This window comes from Megascapheus bottae, chromosome 8, assembly GCF_031878675.1.
Source record: "Megascapheus bottae isolate mThoBot1 chromosome 8, mThoBot2.hap1, whole genome shotgun sequence".
Lineage (NCBI taxonomy): Eukaryota > Metazoa > Chordata > Mammalia > Rodentia > Geomyidae > Megascapheus > Megascapheus bottae.
Window position 1 is genome coordinate 69,344,393 of NC_143516.1, and position 16,870 is coordinate 69,361,262.

The 16,870-nt window shown below is 37.0% G+C and overlaps 1 protein-coding gene across 2 annotated transcripts in view; it reads right to left on the minus strand.

The window, feature by feature from the left end:
• The window catches only part of Kcnq5 (potassium voltage-gated channel subfamily Q member 5), a 524,085-nt gene that overhangs the window by 174,942 nt on the left and 332,273 nt on the right, over positions 1–16,870 (minus strand). For both annotated transcript variants that reach the window (XM_090338552.1, XM_090338551.1), the window contains exon 2: positions 8,311–8,401. In XM_090338552.1, the coding sequence (XP_090194678.1) occupies positions 8,311–8,401 (91 nt within the window). The remainder of the gene's footprint in view (positions 1–8,310; positions 8,402–16,870) is intronic.

A 16,870-nucleotide genomic window follows, 5' to 3' on the forward strand; every position in this document is an offset into this window, starting at 1 on the left:
TCTCTCAGTTTAATATACTTCTGTACAGCTCAAACGCAGCTAAATGTCAGTGCTGACCAGATTGTAGGGGCTAACAAGGTCTGTGTGGTTGCTGCTCCTTAAGCCCTGAAACTCTCTGATATGACTAGGGTACTTGATTAAATCTTAATACTTGAGGGAAGGGGCGCCCTGGGAGAGATGAACAAGAATGGTGAAAGTGGTGACATTGATCATAAACTGCATTGTTGAATGACAACTCCTTTGTACAACTACATAAAGATAAAATCTTAATATTTGCATAAGAAACAGGCAAGTTTTGCAGGGTACCAGAGATTTGCACCAGTAATCTTAGATAATTAGGAGGCTGAGATCTGGCAGATCCTATTTCAAAGCTAGTACAGAAAGAAAAGTTCAATAGACTACATCCTAGAAATGACCAGCAAAAATATAGATGGGAGGCATGGCCCAAATTGTACAGCACTAGCTGATCAAGCAAGGTGGACAAGCTTTAAGCTCTGAATTCCAACTCCCACACTATCATCAAAAACATCAAAAAGAAAAGAAAAGATAAAAACAACCTCCAAGCCCAGAAATATAAAGTCTTTCCTTTTTATCTTTCTCGTGTATAATTTAATTTTTTGCTTTTGAAAAGTTATTGTTTTCAAATGTTATTTTCTTATTATCTTTAGTAATAAAAGGGTTTAACTTCAACATATTAGTAGTCCTGAGCAACTCTTCCCTGTATTCTCTGAAACACTTTTTTTTCTACAAGGAAACTTACTAGATTATTACCCTTGTTAAAAGATCCAGTGTAGGTGTTTAACTACAGCTGGTTTTGCTTTCATTTACCAGTAGATTGATGAGGATTGTTAGTCTCCATGAATAATTTTGAAGTTTATTTGCACTCTCTCTGATGAAAGTACAATATCTGCAGTTTTTAGTGTTCCTTGGGATATTCTGAGTGCTTTCTGCAGTAAATTATAGGGATGTGAGAAATCTAAAGAGACATCACTCATTCATTCTTCATAGGTTATTACTTACCATCTCACACTCTGTCATTTCTCTTACACTCTACTTAATAACCTTGAATAGGATCTCATCATTACACTCTGTTATCTTCTCTTACAGTGCTTTGTACCAGAAGCATTAAATGTAAAGGCAAATGTAATCACATTATACCTGAAATCCATGCACTATCCTGTACAAATCTTTAGAATTTGCGAGGACTAACAAATGCCTTTGTGGCTGGTCCTATCCTCCCCAGTGTATCTCTAGTTTTTAGCACCATGTTATACAGTAAGCAGTAATATAGCCATTAAAAAAACACACTCATTCATGTAAAACACGAATAAACATGTAACATAGACTAATTATATAGCTACTAGCTTTTCTAGGGACTCTTCACATTATAATGGGATTCACTACTGCTTGCATTTATTTTTATTTATAGTTTATTTATTTATTTTTTTTACTGATTTCCTTTAAATAGTAAGCTCTACCAGTGCATTTAAGATATAATTAGATCTTCTGAAATTGGGTTGTACACACTTCAGCAGCTGTTTCACTATGCAAGAAAGCAAAAGACTCACATTTGCTTTGCTGCATGAAGCATAAGCAGCAATTGTGCTTTCTTCTCATTGGAAGTTATCCAACACCCAGATGTTGGGGGAATACTTGGATATATTACCATGTATTAAAATACCCATTCAAATTCTTAGCACAATCAATTTGGGGTCTGGCGTCTCTAATACAGAAGAAAGTACATGAACAAATACACTGTGATAATCTCTATCTTTCTAAAATTGCTAATGGCATTCCTTTTACCACTTAAGGGTGAATAATTTTTAGAAATAACCATGTTCAAATATATGTATATATATATATATATCAATTTCATTAAATAAGGAGATGGTCTGTTTCAACGTGATAAACAATTCTCATTAAAGGCCCCAAACACAAACACTTTTAAATTAATCTGGTAAGCAGGAAGTTATCCAATAGGGAAGAACTCCAATAAGGAAGAAATTGTATTGTTCTCAGGAAGATGGAAAATGAATCTTAAGATGTACAATATCAGGCGAATGAAATATGACATAATCAAATCAGAACTTTCCATAGTAGTCTGATGTGAAAATAAGAGCATAAATATATCAACAGTATTGGGGTCACTTGAACAGAGTGAGCTGTATCCAGAATATGAAATTTTACATCTGACTACTTTATGGATAAAGCCACTGTTTGAAAAATACTATTTAGAGTTATTTGTAAAAGAAAATGATTAAGCTGTGCACTGATGGATTACATCTGCAATCCTAGCTATGCAGGGGCTGAGATCTGAGAATAAAGGTTTGAAGCCAGTTCAGGCAGCAAAGTCTAAGAAACTCTTATCTTCAACTAACCACCAAAATGTTGGAAATGGAGCTGTGGCTCAAGCGGTAGAGTGCTAGCCTTGAGCACAATGCTCAGTGACAGTGTCTAAGCCCTGAGTTCAAACTGCAGAACTGGAACCAAAAATATAAAAAAAGTCTAGTAATCTAAATTATATATATATTATATTATGTATCTATATATATAATCTCCATTGGTAACTGTGCAAGTGGATCTCTTTATGGCTAAGGAACTTACATAGTCTAGGTCATAGTGTTGCAAACATCACTCGACATTTATGAACCACAAGGAAACTTTAGATATTAAAGGCATCACTGTGTGCCAGCATGTATATTTATCAATTCTGAAAGAAGCAAGAGCATGAGAGATAACTGGAAGCCCTAAAGATAGTCCAAGCTCTTTGTCAGCAAGGCCTGTGGCAGAATCATGACTTTGTTTTATACTTGGTATTGATCTTGTACCAATGAATTAGCTATTTGGTAACATAGGAGGAGGGGTCAAAGAAACACATATTGCACGGTATTTTTTAAAAGCTTTTGTTTTTTGTTCTTAACTAAAAACAAGTCAATGAATGAAATAAATGAAAGGTACTAAGTCCTAATTTGCTTTTAGCTTTAACAAATTTATATTATATGGGCAACGAACAGCAGCTTTAATGGTCCTTGAAACTTAGACATAGTGCTCTGTGTATGTCTTGGGTTGAGAAATATTGTTCCTCGGGGGATGGTGAAGAAAGTGACTGTCTTTGATTCAGTTATTCTTGTCCCATGATCCACTCAGCTCATGCAGATGTTGACAGAAAAGTGTATGAAGTTATAAGCATTGTCATCAGACATATTTCCCCCAACACTACAATAAAAATCTGTTCCATTAGTCTCCAAATATGAATGGCTATTACGAACATAGGCCACGTGTGCTACGTAGGCCAATGAGTCATATGTAATTAAATCATTAGTGCTTGACTATGGTAAGAAAACTGTTAGAAGCTGGAAGCTGGTGACTAAGGACTGACTGTATCCTAGTCACACAGGAAGCTGACATCTGAAGAACACAGTTCAGAGCCAGCTCATGCATGAAAATCCAGTAGGCTCATATCTTCAATTAATCACCCAAATCCAGAAATTTAGCTGTGGTTCAAGTGGTAGAACAGTAGTGTTGAGCACAAAATCTCAGGGGCAGCACTTAGACTCTGAGTTCAAGTCTTGAAAAAATGTAGTATTTTCTTAAATGAAGCACTTAAAATATTCTATCATTCACTTGCAATTTACTCCTGTTGGGTCCTTATCACATATGAACAGGCCACTGATTATGTTAATTTGAACTTCTCTGTGCTGGGCCCAGTTTTTAGCACCGTTCTTTATGTAATCTTCTTAATCTTTTTAATATCCATATGAAGTAAATTATATAACTATCAATTGCGCTTTTGAACTTTCATATATATTTTATTAATGTATATAATATATACATTATACAATATGGGAGTTTATTGTCACTTTTCCATACATGCATACAGTGTGAAGATATCAATCATACAATGCACTTTGATGATAGTCACTCCCTGTTAATCTCTTTTAGTTTCTTTCTGTCTCCCTCTCTCTCTTTCTCTCGCTCTCTCTCTCTCAGCAGAAAAGAACTTTATTGCAAGAAGAAAGATTAATCACTAGAAGATCAATTTAGTAAACACAGAAACAGGAAAAAACACAAGAAATAAAGAAAATGGCAGGAAATATGACACATCTCTCTATAATAATCCTAAACATTAATGGACTCGATTCTCCACTCCAGTGAAGAAGAACTGGATCAAAAAGCAAGATCAATTTAATGTTTGCATTCTGTTTTGGGTTATTTGAGTCACAGCACCACTTCCAGCTTTTTTTTTCTAGGTATGTGGAACCTAGGAATTGAACCAGGGTCTTTGTGTATGCTAGGCAAGCGCTCTACCACTAGGCCAAACTCCCTCCCTGTTTTGGGTTATTTTTGAATTGATTATAACTTCCATTAATCATGATATATGTCTCTTAATATATTACCTGTATGCCACATTTACTTAATAAATAAAATTCCTATTTTAAAACCCCATGGTAAAGTCCCAGTATACTAAAAAATAAAATAAAATAAAAAGTATAATAATTCCAGGAATGGTAGTACATGTCTGTAATGCCACATTTGGGAGGTTGACTTATATAGCAGTCAAGGCTACACAGAAAGGTGCTGATTTTAAAATAACTTAACCATTATATAAATAACCTACACATACTATAGCCTTTACCCCTTGACTACTTTGTTTTATTTTTTAATTAATTAATATATTTATGTGCCATTGCTGAGGATTGAATTGAAGAACCTCATGCTCTCATTTTGCTTTTTGTCTCAAGTCTGGCACTCTACTTACTTACAGGTCTACTGTCAGCTTTTCATGGGTGAATTAAAGAGAATAGTCTCATGGATTTTTCTGCTTGGAACTTCAGTCCTCAGATCTCAGCCTTCTGAGTAACCAGGATTACAGGTGTGAGTTACTATTAGTTCCCAGAAATAACTTTTTTTTATTGTCGGGGTAATATATAGAGGAGTTACAGTCACATTCACCAGGTAGTAGGTGCATTACTTCTTACACATTGATGGATGTGATTGATGGATACCCCTTCTCATGTTTTTGTCCCCATTTTCCATTCCCCACCCCCTCCCTTCATCTTGTTTCCCTGCTTCACTTTCCTACTTCAAATAAACAAACAAACATGTATAAAATATACCAGGTAACAAAGTCAGATACAGTAACAATATGAGATTAACCAAAGGGCAAAAAAGAGAAGAGAAATAATATAGTACATTAAGAACAACAGTCACACAAGTAAAACTCTTGTTTCCACACTATTCTACAGTCCAATTATCTGAAAAGCATTCAAAATGTTGTGATATACGACCCACACATAAAACAAAATTTATTCCTCTAGTGTTATACATGCCTACCAGCAAGGGACATAAAGGTATGCAAAAGTGACTTTAGAATAGGAATGGTAGCATTAGTCTGTAATCTCAGCTATTCAGGATGCTAGCAGGAGGATTGCCTGAGCCCAGGAATTTGAGATCAGCCAGGATAACATAGGAAAAAAACCTCTATTTCAAAGAAACTTTAGTGCAAGTCTTTCACCAGCATTTCAGAAGACATTTCTTTCACTATGTGCATGCATCTCACTATTATGCTCAGGTCAGTTGTGATTTTCCTCTATTCTTAGGGATGACAGAAGCACACTATCATGTCTAGCTATCGTGTTGTTCTAATAGCTAGGATAAGCCACATGTGCCATTGTCAAGTTGAGATAGTCTTATGAATTTTATTTATTTATTTTTCTTGGTTTTGACAGTATTGGGACTTGAACTTGGGGGTCTGGTCATTAGCTCTTCTGCTAAAGGCTAGGGTCATAGCTCCATTTATGGTTTTTGGGTGGTTCCCTGGAAATATAAGTCTCACAAACTTTCCTCCTCACACTGGCTTTGAACTGCAGTCCTTAGATCTCAGCCTCCTGAGTAGTTAATTACAGGAATGAGCTACCGGTACCCATTTGTCTCCATTTTACCCACTAAACTGTACTGTAGCTACTGACTATTGTTCACTATTGAATAGGTCTAAAATATTAGAATCATGGTCAATTTTTTTTTTTGCTGGGGTCATGGTGCTTGAACTTGGCCTGGGCGCTTTCAGCAAAAGGCTACCACCCTACCCCTGGGCCTGGTCATTGTCCTGAGCTCTTCAGCTCAAGCCTACCGCCCTACCCTTGAGCCAAGCCCCACTTACTATTTTCTTAGGTCCTTTTGTGTCCAGGCTGGCTTTGAACCTTGATACTCAGATCTCAGCCTCCAGAGTAGCTAGGATTACAGGCTTCATGATCAATTTTGAAATTATAGTTTCGCAGTTTCCTTTGGACAACTCAGGAACTTATTAACAGTGGCTGAATTTATATTTTAGAAATTTGTGGCTGTAACCTAACTTTCTGGATTCTTATCTTAATTTTGAAATAAAGGTTTTTATGGGATTCTTAATGATTGATTTATTCTTGATATAGAACATTGGTCATGCAACAAATCCTGTTATTCATGTTTCTACTTCTGAAAATATGATTTTTATTTTTAGTGTAAAGTTCTTGGTTGTATATGACCGAAAGACAACTGAGCCTTAGAGATGGCTGAGATCATTTTATAATAATCAAAGGGGCAGCCAGGCTGAAAGCCCTACTGGCTTCCCAAATGGAAATATTATAAATGGAACAAATCTCCAAATGGCTCTTTGATCTGTTCATTATCTATGTTATGGTTATTGCTAACCATAATGTTAGCAATATATTGCTTGTACAATCTGTATGGAGAAAAATTGGCTTAGGTAACTGTTCCTAACTCAGACATAATTTTCCCTATTATTGCTGTGAAAGTTTGATGAGGTCTTGGCCAACTCAAACACAAACTGACTATATAAAAGCTCTGGTAGGAACAAAATTTTCCCTCTTGGATTATATGAATGGAAATATTTTTGTTTTACATATTCATACTAATAACATTTTTAAATATTAAATACTTACTTCTGTACATAACCCATCTGGTGATTTATGAGTATAAACAAGTATAAACTATATCCACTCCTTCCTCTCTATTCTATTAAGCTTGATATGCTTTGTTTTTGTTTGTTCGTGCCAGTACTTGAAATCAGTATCTAGATAGGCTCTGGACTTTTATTTTGTTCTTGCTCAAAGCTATTTCTCTACCACTTGAAGCCATAGCTCCACTTCCATTTTCTTTTCTTTTCTTTCTTTCTTTCTTTTCTTTAATCTCTGGTCTTGGGGCTTGAACTCAGGGCTTGGGAGTTGTCTCTGGACTCTGTTTTGCTCAAGGCAAGCACTCTATCACTTAAAGCAATGTACTGATTTTGCCTTTTTTTCTGTGATTAATTGGAGGTAAGAGTCGTAGACTTCCCTGCCTAGATGGCTTCGAATTCTGATCCTCAGATCTCAGCCTCCTGTTATTGGAGATAAAAGTCTCATGCAGTTTCCTGTCCAGGCTAGTTTTGAACTGTGATCCTCAGATCCTCAGATTTTAGGAGATTAGGATTAGAAACATCGGCACTGACACTCAGCTCTACTAGACATTAGAAAAGTGACTTATTCCAGTTCATTTGGGCAGATCTCAGACTGTCAAGTTTGATCAGTTTGGACTAAGGTAGCTAGGTTGAAACAGATACAAATGAAGTAAAGTTCCCATCAGGTGTGATTTGAGTATACAAGGCTATAATTTCATTGTATTAGGAATAAGAGCTTAAAAGGCCCAGAATAAGTTGGACTAAAATATCTTGTGTTTTTTTCTACATTTGAAAGTGAATTGAATAAATTCTGTGTGGTGGAGAATTGACACATAATGGAAACAAAGCCAGCTGTAGAATTTCCCACTAGGTGAACTGCATTAGCAGTAGAGTTCACAATCCAGTCTGTGAGTTGAAAAGCACATGAAGGAACCTTTAGTTTTCTTCTGAGGAGCTGTGATTGCCTAGTTCTTAGCTAATTATACTTAGTTACTGCTAAACTGTGGCTATTGGAAAATACACTTTTCCCTATAGTCTTCTGCTATAAAGTAGACCTCATGGATACTGACTTTTGCTATAATTTATTAGCATAGGTAAACATAATTAAAATTGCTTCGTGTTGTCTTCTATGATGCAACTATGTCACAAGACACTGCCTAAATAGCACTCCTAAATAATTCTAGGTATTTCTGAGAGTTTACTATAATATAAATGGGTGGGAAAAATGGTTCAGTGCTATTTGAAACTTAGATTTCACATATTATTACACATTTCATAGTAACAAATAGAACTTTTGTGGATAAAATGCATGCCCTAAGGGTCACCAGTCCTTCTAGCACACATATTTCATGCAATTCTGATCCATATGTTTCACTTACCAGAATTAAGAGGCAACTTGATGCCAATCTCGTGTGCTCAGGGATGGTGGAAAACACTGACAAAATCAAGCAACCAAAGACAAGGAGGAAACTGTAAAACAACAAAGAGACATTCGATAAGGATCTTGCAGAATGAATAAAATAACAGACTCTTTTGAATAGACATTGGTTAGATATTTTAAGGCTCAAAAATACAGGACTCCTTTGTAGGGCTCGTTTGATGAAGGATGGGTAGGTTTCTGTTGGTATGCTATGCTTCATTTAAATGGTCACACTAAAGAATCTGTTTGTTTCCAATATAGCGTCCTCCCCAAGCAGAGATGCTAAGAGAAAGGCTGTCTGCACTCTGTGTCCTCTGCTGAGCAAAGGAGCAACCACTCTCCCATCTAAGAAACAGAAGCCACTTCCAGTTTGGTAGTCCTGGGAAGCTAAATCATGTGTACTAAGTGGTTACTAAGAGACAATGATCTCAGGGCTCATGGATTCAACCTGAATTCTTTCATGTTACTAAGAAGACAGGAAAGGTAGGAAAATTTCCTCTGTTACTCACACACTGTCAATTTCCTTACCATCCAATTGCTAGAAAAACGACCCCTGAGCTCTCTCTACTCATACTTCAATGGCAGGGGTCTGAATCAGGAGAAACCCTTTTTTTATACCATTCAATCTACTTTTAGACGTCTATATTTCTAGAAAGATAGAACTTCCCAGATCAGAGACATATCTGTATTCCAAAAGAAAATATCTAATAAAAGATAAAGCTCTTCTTTTTCCAAGCTGAAGTCACTTAATCTGGAAATGCAGGATAACCTACAAACACCTATGTTACTTAATCTAGGCCATCAATTTTCACCTTTTCTTATCTCTGGGAAATTTCTATAGAAAAACCCCTTCAAAGAAGCATCTCCCTGTCTCTCCATGTGGCTGTAGAGTTAGTCCCTGCCTTCACTTGGCCTTCTTTGACAAGCCTTTCTAAGACTAAAATATCCAAGGTACTATAACTAGAAATTGACAAATTATGGCCTGGGCATCAAAGGAGATCCTTGATGCCTACTTTTGTAAATAAATTCTCCCACGTTATCCTCATATTACTTCAGTTATACAGATAAGAAAAGTGGGGATTAAGACTACTTTGTAACTTGTCCTAATCTTTGTGAAAGGGAATTCAAACACTGTATAATACAAAGAATTATTGAGTGAGGGTGCAGAAATACAATATTCTTGGCTCACAAAACAATAAAAACCAAACTAAAACTATTTGAGGAGATAATTCTGTATTACCCCAACTGTAACACATGTATTTGTGGTTTCAAATACACATTGCCAATGGGAGGGAATCTATGAGTGCTAAAAACCTAATACATGACGATAGTAAAACATTATAACTTTTTTTACAGTCTGTTTTACTGTATCTGACTTTGTTGCCTAATATATCGTGTATACATTTAATCGTTTATTTGAAATAGAGAAAAGAAAACAAGATGATGGGGGCGGAAATGGGGACAAAAGCACGAGAAGGGGTAGCAATGTGTAAGAAGTAATGCACCTATGACCTGACGAATGTAATTGTAACCCTTCCATCCATTTTCCTGACAATAACAGAAAAGTCCCCATTTCCCACACTGTCTCCCAACTTTTCCCTCTCATGCCCACCCACAAGATGTATTGTTCATTTCTTCCTTCTTTTTCTTTTTCTTTTCTTTCTTTTTTTCTTTTGCCAGTCCTGGGGCTTGAACCCTATAGATCTCCATGGCTCTGGCTGCCAACAGGATGACATTCAAATACATTTCCATGGGAAGGGAGGGATCCAGCAGGCCTGGCAGGGCACAATTGATTCCAATGCAATATGAAAGCACAAGTTCTTTTGTTAAAAACTTATTAAGGATTTCAAGATGGCGACAATGAAGCCATAACACCAAGTCTGACAACGTTTCACATGTGGGTTATTTTATATCATACAGGCTGCATGTCTATGAAGTCTGACCTGAGATCAGAGAAGACTTCTTGGAGACAGTATCAACCCATAAAGACCAGATGCAAGTAAAACATCATCAAGTTTATTAATTTCTCAATGAGTTAGAATTTGTACACACTTGCAACTTAGCTTATTCTGTGATGCAGTAAGTTTCCTGCAGGCCATTCCTGCAAATGCATATTTTGTATAGCAACCATTTCACTTCAATGGTTAGTAATGGGGAAAACACTAAGCTAAGCACTACTGAGGTAAATAGATAAAGTGAGCAGTCCCCACCCTTAAGAATTATTAAGAACTTAATAAATACTTTAAATGTAATGAGGAGGACAAGGTATATGCATTAGATTATAATGAAGGGCAGAGACAGGTAAGCATTAAGGAACAAGATTTGAAGATTTCTAACTTTCTTGAAAGTATTTGAGGAAAGTGATATCACAGAATTTGGCAGGAGATGGGGTGCTCACAACTCTAATCCTAGCTAATCAGGAGGGTTGCTGTTTAAAAACAGCCTAGACAGAAAGTCCATGAAATTCTTGTCTTCAATATATCAACAAAAGAGTCAGAAGTAGAGTCTCAACTGGTAGAGAACTAACCTTGAGCAAAAAAAGCTCAAGGGACAGATTCCAGGCTTTAAGTTTAAGCCCTATGACCAGTAAAGACACACACACACACACACACACACACACACACACACACACACACGCCAGCAGTGTAAGTTGGTTGATGGTAGAGTATCAGCCTTGAGCAGAAAAGCTAGGCAAGAGCACAAGGTCCCATGTTCAAGCACCAGAACCAGCAATAAAAGCTCAAAACAATGAAATCATCTTCTGTTGAGACTTAACATTGGTAGGTACAGATTACACAAGGACATCCATGAAGATACAACACTCAGGGGTTGGGCTCACTGGCAGTGAGAAAGATGATAGTTTCTGTATGGGTGTGTTGTCATTGTTCCTTTTTTAAAACAAGTCTTGGGGTTTGAACTCAGGGCCTGGGCACTGTCCTTGAGGTTTCTAAAGGCTAGCCCTCTACCACACACAGCACCACTTATGGCTTTTTCTGTGTATGTGGTACCAAGGAATTGAATCTAGGGCTTCATGCATGCTAGGCAAGCACGCTATGATTAGGCCACACTCTCAGCCCCCTTCCCCTTCTCTTCTTCTTTTTTAACTGTTCTAATACTGGGTCTTGAACTCAGGGCCTGAGAACTGTCCTTTAGCTTTTTTTGCTCATGACTGGCACTCCACTACTTGAACTACGGTTCCACTTCGGGCTTTTTGGTGTTATTTGAAAATGAGTCTCATAGAATTTATTGTCAGGGCTGGCTTTGAACATAAATCCTCCAATTTCAGCTTTATGAGAAGGATTATAGGCGTGAGTCACCAGCCACGAACACACAATTGCTTCTGCAATTCCATCCACAGCCTTGCACACTAACAACAGACCACTGCTCCCCTGCCTCTCTTCTCCAGTTGTTGGGTACAAGTGGACTGATTGGCAAAGCTAGGGCACTCAGCTTGTCTTAATGTAGTATTCATGGATTTTCTATAAATTTTTACATAGAATTTATGTCTTAATTTTTCACTAACCATGGCAACACATCTTGGTTATATTAGCAGCTCACGTGACTTTGTCACACAGAGAAATTACAGATATTTTTATATTCCATTTTACAGGGTAGATAAAAATCACAATTGCTTCATCTTGAAGAGTGATTTTGCTAATCATTATTTCAGGATTCCTGTGATTATTATGACAAGAACAAGAGCATATACAATGGGCTGCTTTTAATACCTTGATAAAGAAAGATACAACTTATCATGTCAGAGACATGTGTAATAGTTCAATAACTGCATGCATTTTGTGCCATGAAAACTATTTTCAGTGCCAGGCTCCAGTGGCTCGAGCCTGTTATGCCACCTACTGAGAAAGGCTGAGTTATGAAGATCGAGGTTTGAAGCAAGCTCAGGCAGGAAAGCCTGTCTTACCTCCAATTAACCACCAAAACAGATAATTGAGCTGTAGCTAAATCAACAGAGGACTAGCCACGAGGCAAAGAGCAAAGGGAAAGAGCTTTAGCCCTGAGTTCAGGCTCTAGTGTCAGCATCCACGCACTCAAAAGAGTCAGAGGATATGGAACATAGCAACTCCTGCTTACTTAGTGACTTTCTGTAGAGGAGTGTGTTCCCTCCAATAGACTAGAACCAGGCAAACAAGCCAATCGATAGTTCTGACCCCGTACACCAGTTTCAGCACTTTGCATGGATGTAGACATTTGGCATCTTCTGCCTGACTTCATCTCAGGATCAGAGAATCCAAGAGGTTGCCATGGTTTCTGAAAATCTCTGAAGACAGCAGGTGTCATAAGACTTCATTTACACATACTGTTAGAGCACTTCTTTGAGCCCTCCCAGTATCCAGAAGCCTCCTATCAGTGCAAGGCAACTCAACCCTACTTAACTCTCCTTATCCAAGATTTTCTGCCTAGAACGCGTAGGTTCATTATGAAGAAGTGAAGAAGGTTCTTCAGAAATCTGAGATTGCGTTTTGCCAATGACATCTCCATCCATCTACATGTCCACTTCCCTTTCTACTTTGCATGTACAACAATGTCCACAACTGTCCTTTACATCAATCCAGATTGTTATAACATCCCTCAAAGTGGGATTTAGAATCATGATAATCCTCCAGTGAAAGCAAACATTCTGTCACTTCATCACCTATAGTTACACTGTTCATTATTGCCATGGAATCTGAGTTCAAAGTTTCCATGGCCTAGGTATTGGCAAATGTTTGGTTCTAAAAAGGCTACCTTAAGGGTACATAGTCACTTTAATACAAACAAAACAGGGCCAGGAGTTTGGCCTAGTGGTAGAGTGCTTGCCTAGCATGCACAAAGATCCGGGTTCGATTCCTCGGTACCACATGCATAGAAAAAAGCCAAAAATGGTGTTGTGGCTCAAGTGGTAAAGCTCTAGGCTTGAGAATGCTCAAGGACAGTACCTAGGTCCTGAGTTCAAGGCTCAGGACTGGCAAAAACCAAAATAAAACAAATAAAACAAAACAAAAAAACCCCAACAGACATAAAACACTGCTGCAAACTTGAGCAATACCAACATGTCCCAACTTGGTCTCAAAAGTTATGACTTTACTAAACTGTAATTAATTTTCTGCTTTTTCTTTTGGAAATGGTAAAGACATCCACCAAACTTACTCTACTTTAATATTTTCTTAGTATTTTACATTGCATTTGTTCAATGAAGCACCTCATGGGAAATTATTGTCTCTATTTTATAGAAAGAAAAATTTACGTTGCTTCTGGAAAAAATTATTTTAGTGTGTGGCAATTAACTTTTAATGAATTTTTCTCCTTGCCTTGGCTGCTAAGAAGCTCAGAGGTGAATTATCAATCCATGTCAATAATGAATTAATATTGGACATGTATGTCTGCAGTTGAACTTCGTTCCTGACTTCTTTGTACTCCTCTATCCATATCTTATCTTCCCTGTATTGTTTAGTTCTTAATATTTAGAGTTATTGCATGGGGAACTCAGGCCTCACCTGTGCTTTAAGAGATCATTATAACACATTATATTACATATTAATAATATACTGTATGTATTGCTTCAAACTGTGATCTTCAGATCTCAGCCTTAGAGTAGCTGAGCTTATAAGTATGAGCCATCAGTGCCTGGCAATGCTATATATTTTAATATCTTTTCTGCATGATACAGGACATAGAGGGTATACTGGAATGAACAACTATGCACAAAATAATAAAGTTGTGCTTTTTCTTATTGTCCCTCTTCTCTTGAAATGAGAATATTAACTCAGGTTAAACTTGCATTCCTTTTCTTTCAAAGAACTGACTGTACTATTGGCCCAAATTTATTTGAAAGTGACTAGATCTTGGTCACTGGAAGTTCTAAAATCTTTTTGCATTTGCATTTTTATATATGATTGTATTAGTATGCATTTGTTTCTAGTGGTCCTCTTTAAAACTTTATGGTCTTGGGCTGGGAGTTTGGCCTAGTGGCAAAGTGCTTGCTTAGCATGCATGAGGACCTGGGTTTGATTCCTTGGTACCACATACACAGAAAAAGCCGAAAGTGGTGCTGTGGCACAAGTGGTAAAGTGCTAGCCTTCAGAAAGCGCAAGGAGAGTGCTCAAGCCCTGGAATGGAAAAAAAAAAACCCTCCATGGTCTTTCTTTTTCTACCAGAAGTCCTGCCAGACTGCTTACATTTCTCTTGCTATTCCTCAAGGAGATTATAAAACCTTTTCAGTGCTATGTTGAAATCAAGACATTTTACCTGCTCTATTGTTCTGATACAGCAAAGTGGTAAACCTATCCAAGCAAGAAATAAGCATAATTTAATGTTTCATTTTCTTGGCAAGCTTTCTAGTAATCTTAGTTGTTCCTTTACACAGATTATAAATAACTTGCCTACTCTTCTGTCTAAAGGATCTCTAGGAATTGTTATTGAGCTCTTGAGGTGTATACTCCTTGGCCATCTTACTTTATTCCTTTTTGGCTATTAGAATATTTTCTTCTTTCTTATTATTTGATACCTATTAAACTTATTTTTCACAATTCATAGTATTTCAAGCTGTTCTATTTAAATCCTATGTGTTAAGTGCCTATAATAAATTCGGGGCTAGAAATAGGAAGTTAATTAATAGACAAGAGTTTGTCTATCTTGTATTTTCATGTTCATTTCATAATCGTTTATTTAGTTTTGAAACCATACATTTTTGATAAAAAAAAACAAAGACTATTTTAGGATGAATAACTCTGATTTCCCCCTATGACTGCAATAATATTGATTCTCTCAACAAGCCTGTTTCTTTGTGTGTGTGTGTGTGTGTTGTGGTTTTTTAAAATATATTTTTATTGTAATTAATAGAAGGGTTACATTATATTCACCAGATAGAAGGTGAATTACTTCACATACATTGATATCCTTTCTCATGTCTCGGTCCCCATTTCCCTCCCCGCACCTTGACCCTTCATCTTGTTTTCCTCCCTTCCCTATCTGACTTCAAATAATCAAATATGCATATATGCAATATATCAGATAACCAGGTGAAATACTGTAACAATATGAGATAACCAAGGGACAGATGAGAGATAATACAGTACATTAAGGACAACAATCACTCATCATATGGCTTTTGTTTCTATATCCTGGAGGGCCTTTCATTTAGCATCATCCTATATGACCTTATGTATCTAGGTTTTGCTCTATTGCAAATCTCTGCTAGGAGAGTCCAAGGTTTCTACTGATTATGACAAATGAGGGAAACCATTGAGCCTATGTTCCTTTGAGTCTGGCTTAATTCACTTAATATGATTTTTTTCTAAGTCTTTCCATTTCCTTACAAATGGGGCAATGTCATTCTGACAGCAGCATAGAATTCCATTGTGTATAAATACCACATTTTGTTGATCCACTCATCAACTGAGAGGCATCTGGGTTGGTTCCATATGTTTGCTATGGTAAACAGTAACAAGCCTATTTCTCACATTTTCATTTTGTTTCTTAAGAAGAAAAAAGATTTTTCTTTGAGACTGTATATGGTATTTTATCTGGTGATAGTCCATATAAAATTAGTCCAATCAACTCTGAATTTTTAAAAAGGTGTTCTTAAAGCCAATGGCACATACTTGTTAATCCTAGCTATTAGGTTTGAGAATCTTGGTCCAAAGCCAGCCTGGTCAGGAAAGACCATTTGATTCTTCTTTTTAAATAACAATAAAAAATACTGAAGTGGAGGTGCAGTTCAAGTACTAGAGTGCCAGCCTTGAGCAAAAAGCCATGTGAAATTGTAAGGTCCTGCGTTCAGCTCTGTCCTACCATCTCGTCCAAACTTCTTGGACTGGATTCTAAAATCTGCACAAAACCATTGCAGCTTTTCTATTTCTCCAGGGTGCATACTGTGGGCAGATCTGTCTCATTTCTTTTTCCTATAAAATATGACAGCAATAAGTTCATTCAAAATAATTAAAGAAGGTATTATATATTTTAATCCAATTCTTATGTCCACTTTAAAACCCATAGTTATACAACATGCTCTGTATCCACAGCCTTACTTAGTACAAGTGAGGCAGAAAGGCTTCATGGTGATCTCCAGAATAGTCATATTGAGGTTTACACAGTGAGACTGTCACAGACAGCCAGACAATGAAATTCCAACCAAACTGAAACTTGTCATCCCTCCCACCTCCTCACTCAACCTGCTCTTCCCTCCCTTCTATCCTCCTTTTATTTTCATGACTTGGCTTATTCTGTTTGCTGCTAGCTTTCACAAGTGAGAAACAACATACAATATTTGTCTTTGTGGGACTGCATTTTTTCCTTTTTTAAATTTAAAATGATGGTTTCTTGTTCCGTCCATTTTGCAGTAAATGACATAACTGCATTCTTACGGGCTCAGTAGTAATCCATTTTGCCCATACACTACACACACATTCACTAATGACGGGCACCAAGGTTGAGTCTTCAGTGTGATTCTGTAAGCAGTGGCGCAGTAGCGCTGGATATTATTATCTTGATGCTAAGCTGACTTGATGAAAGTGGCATGG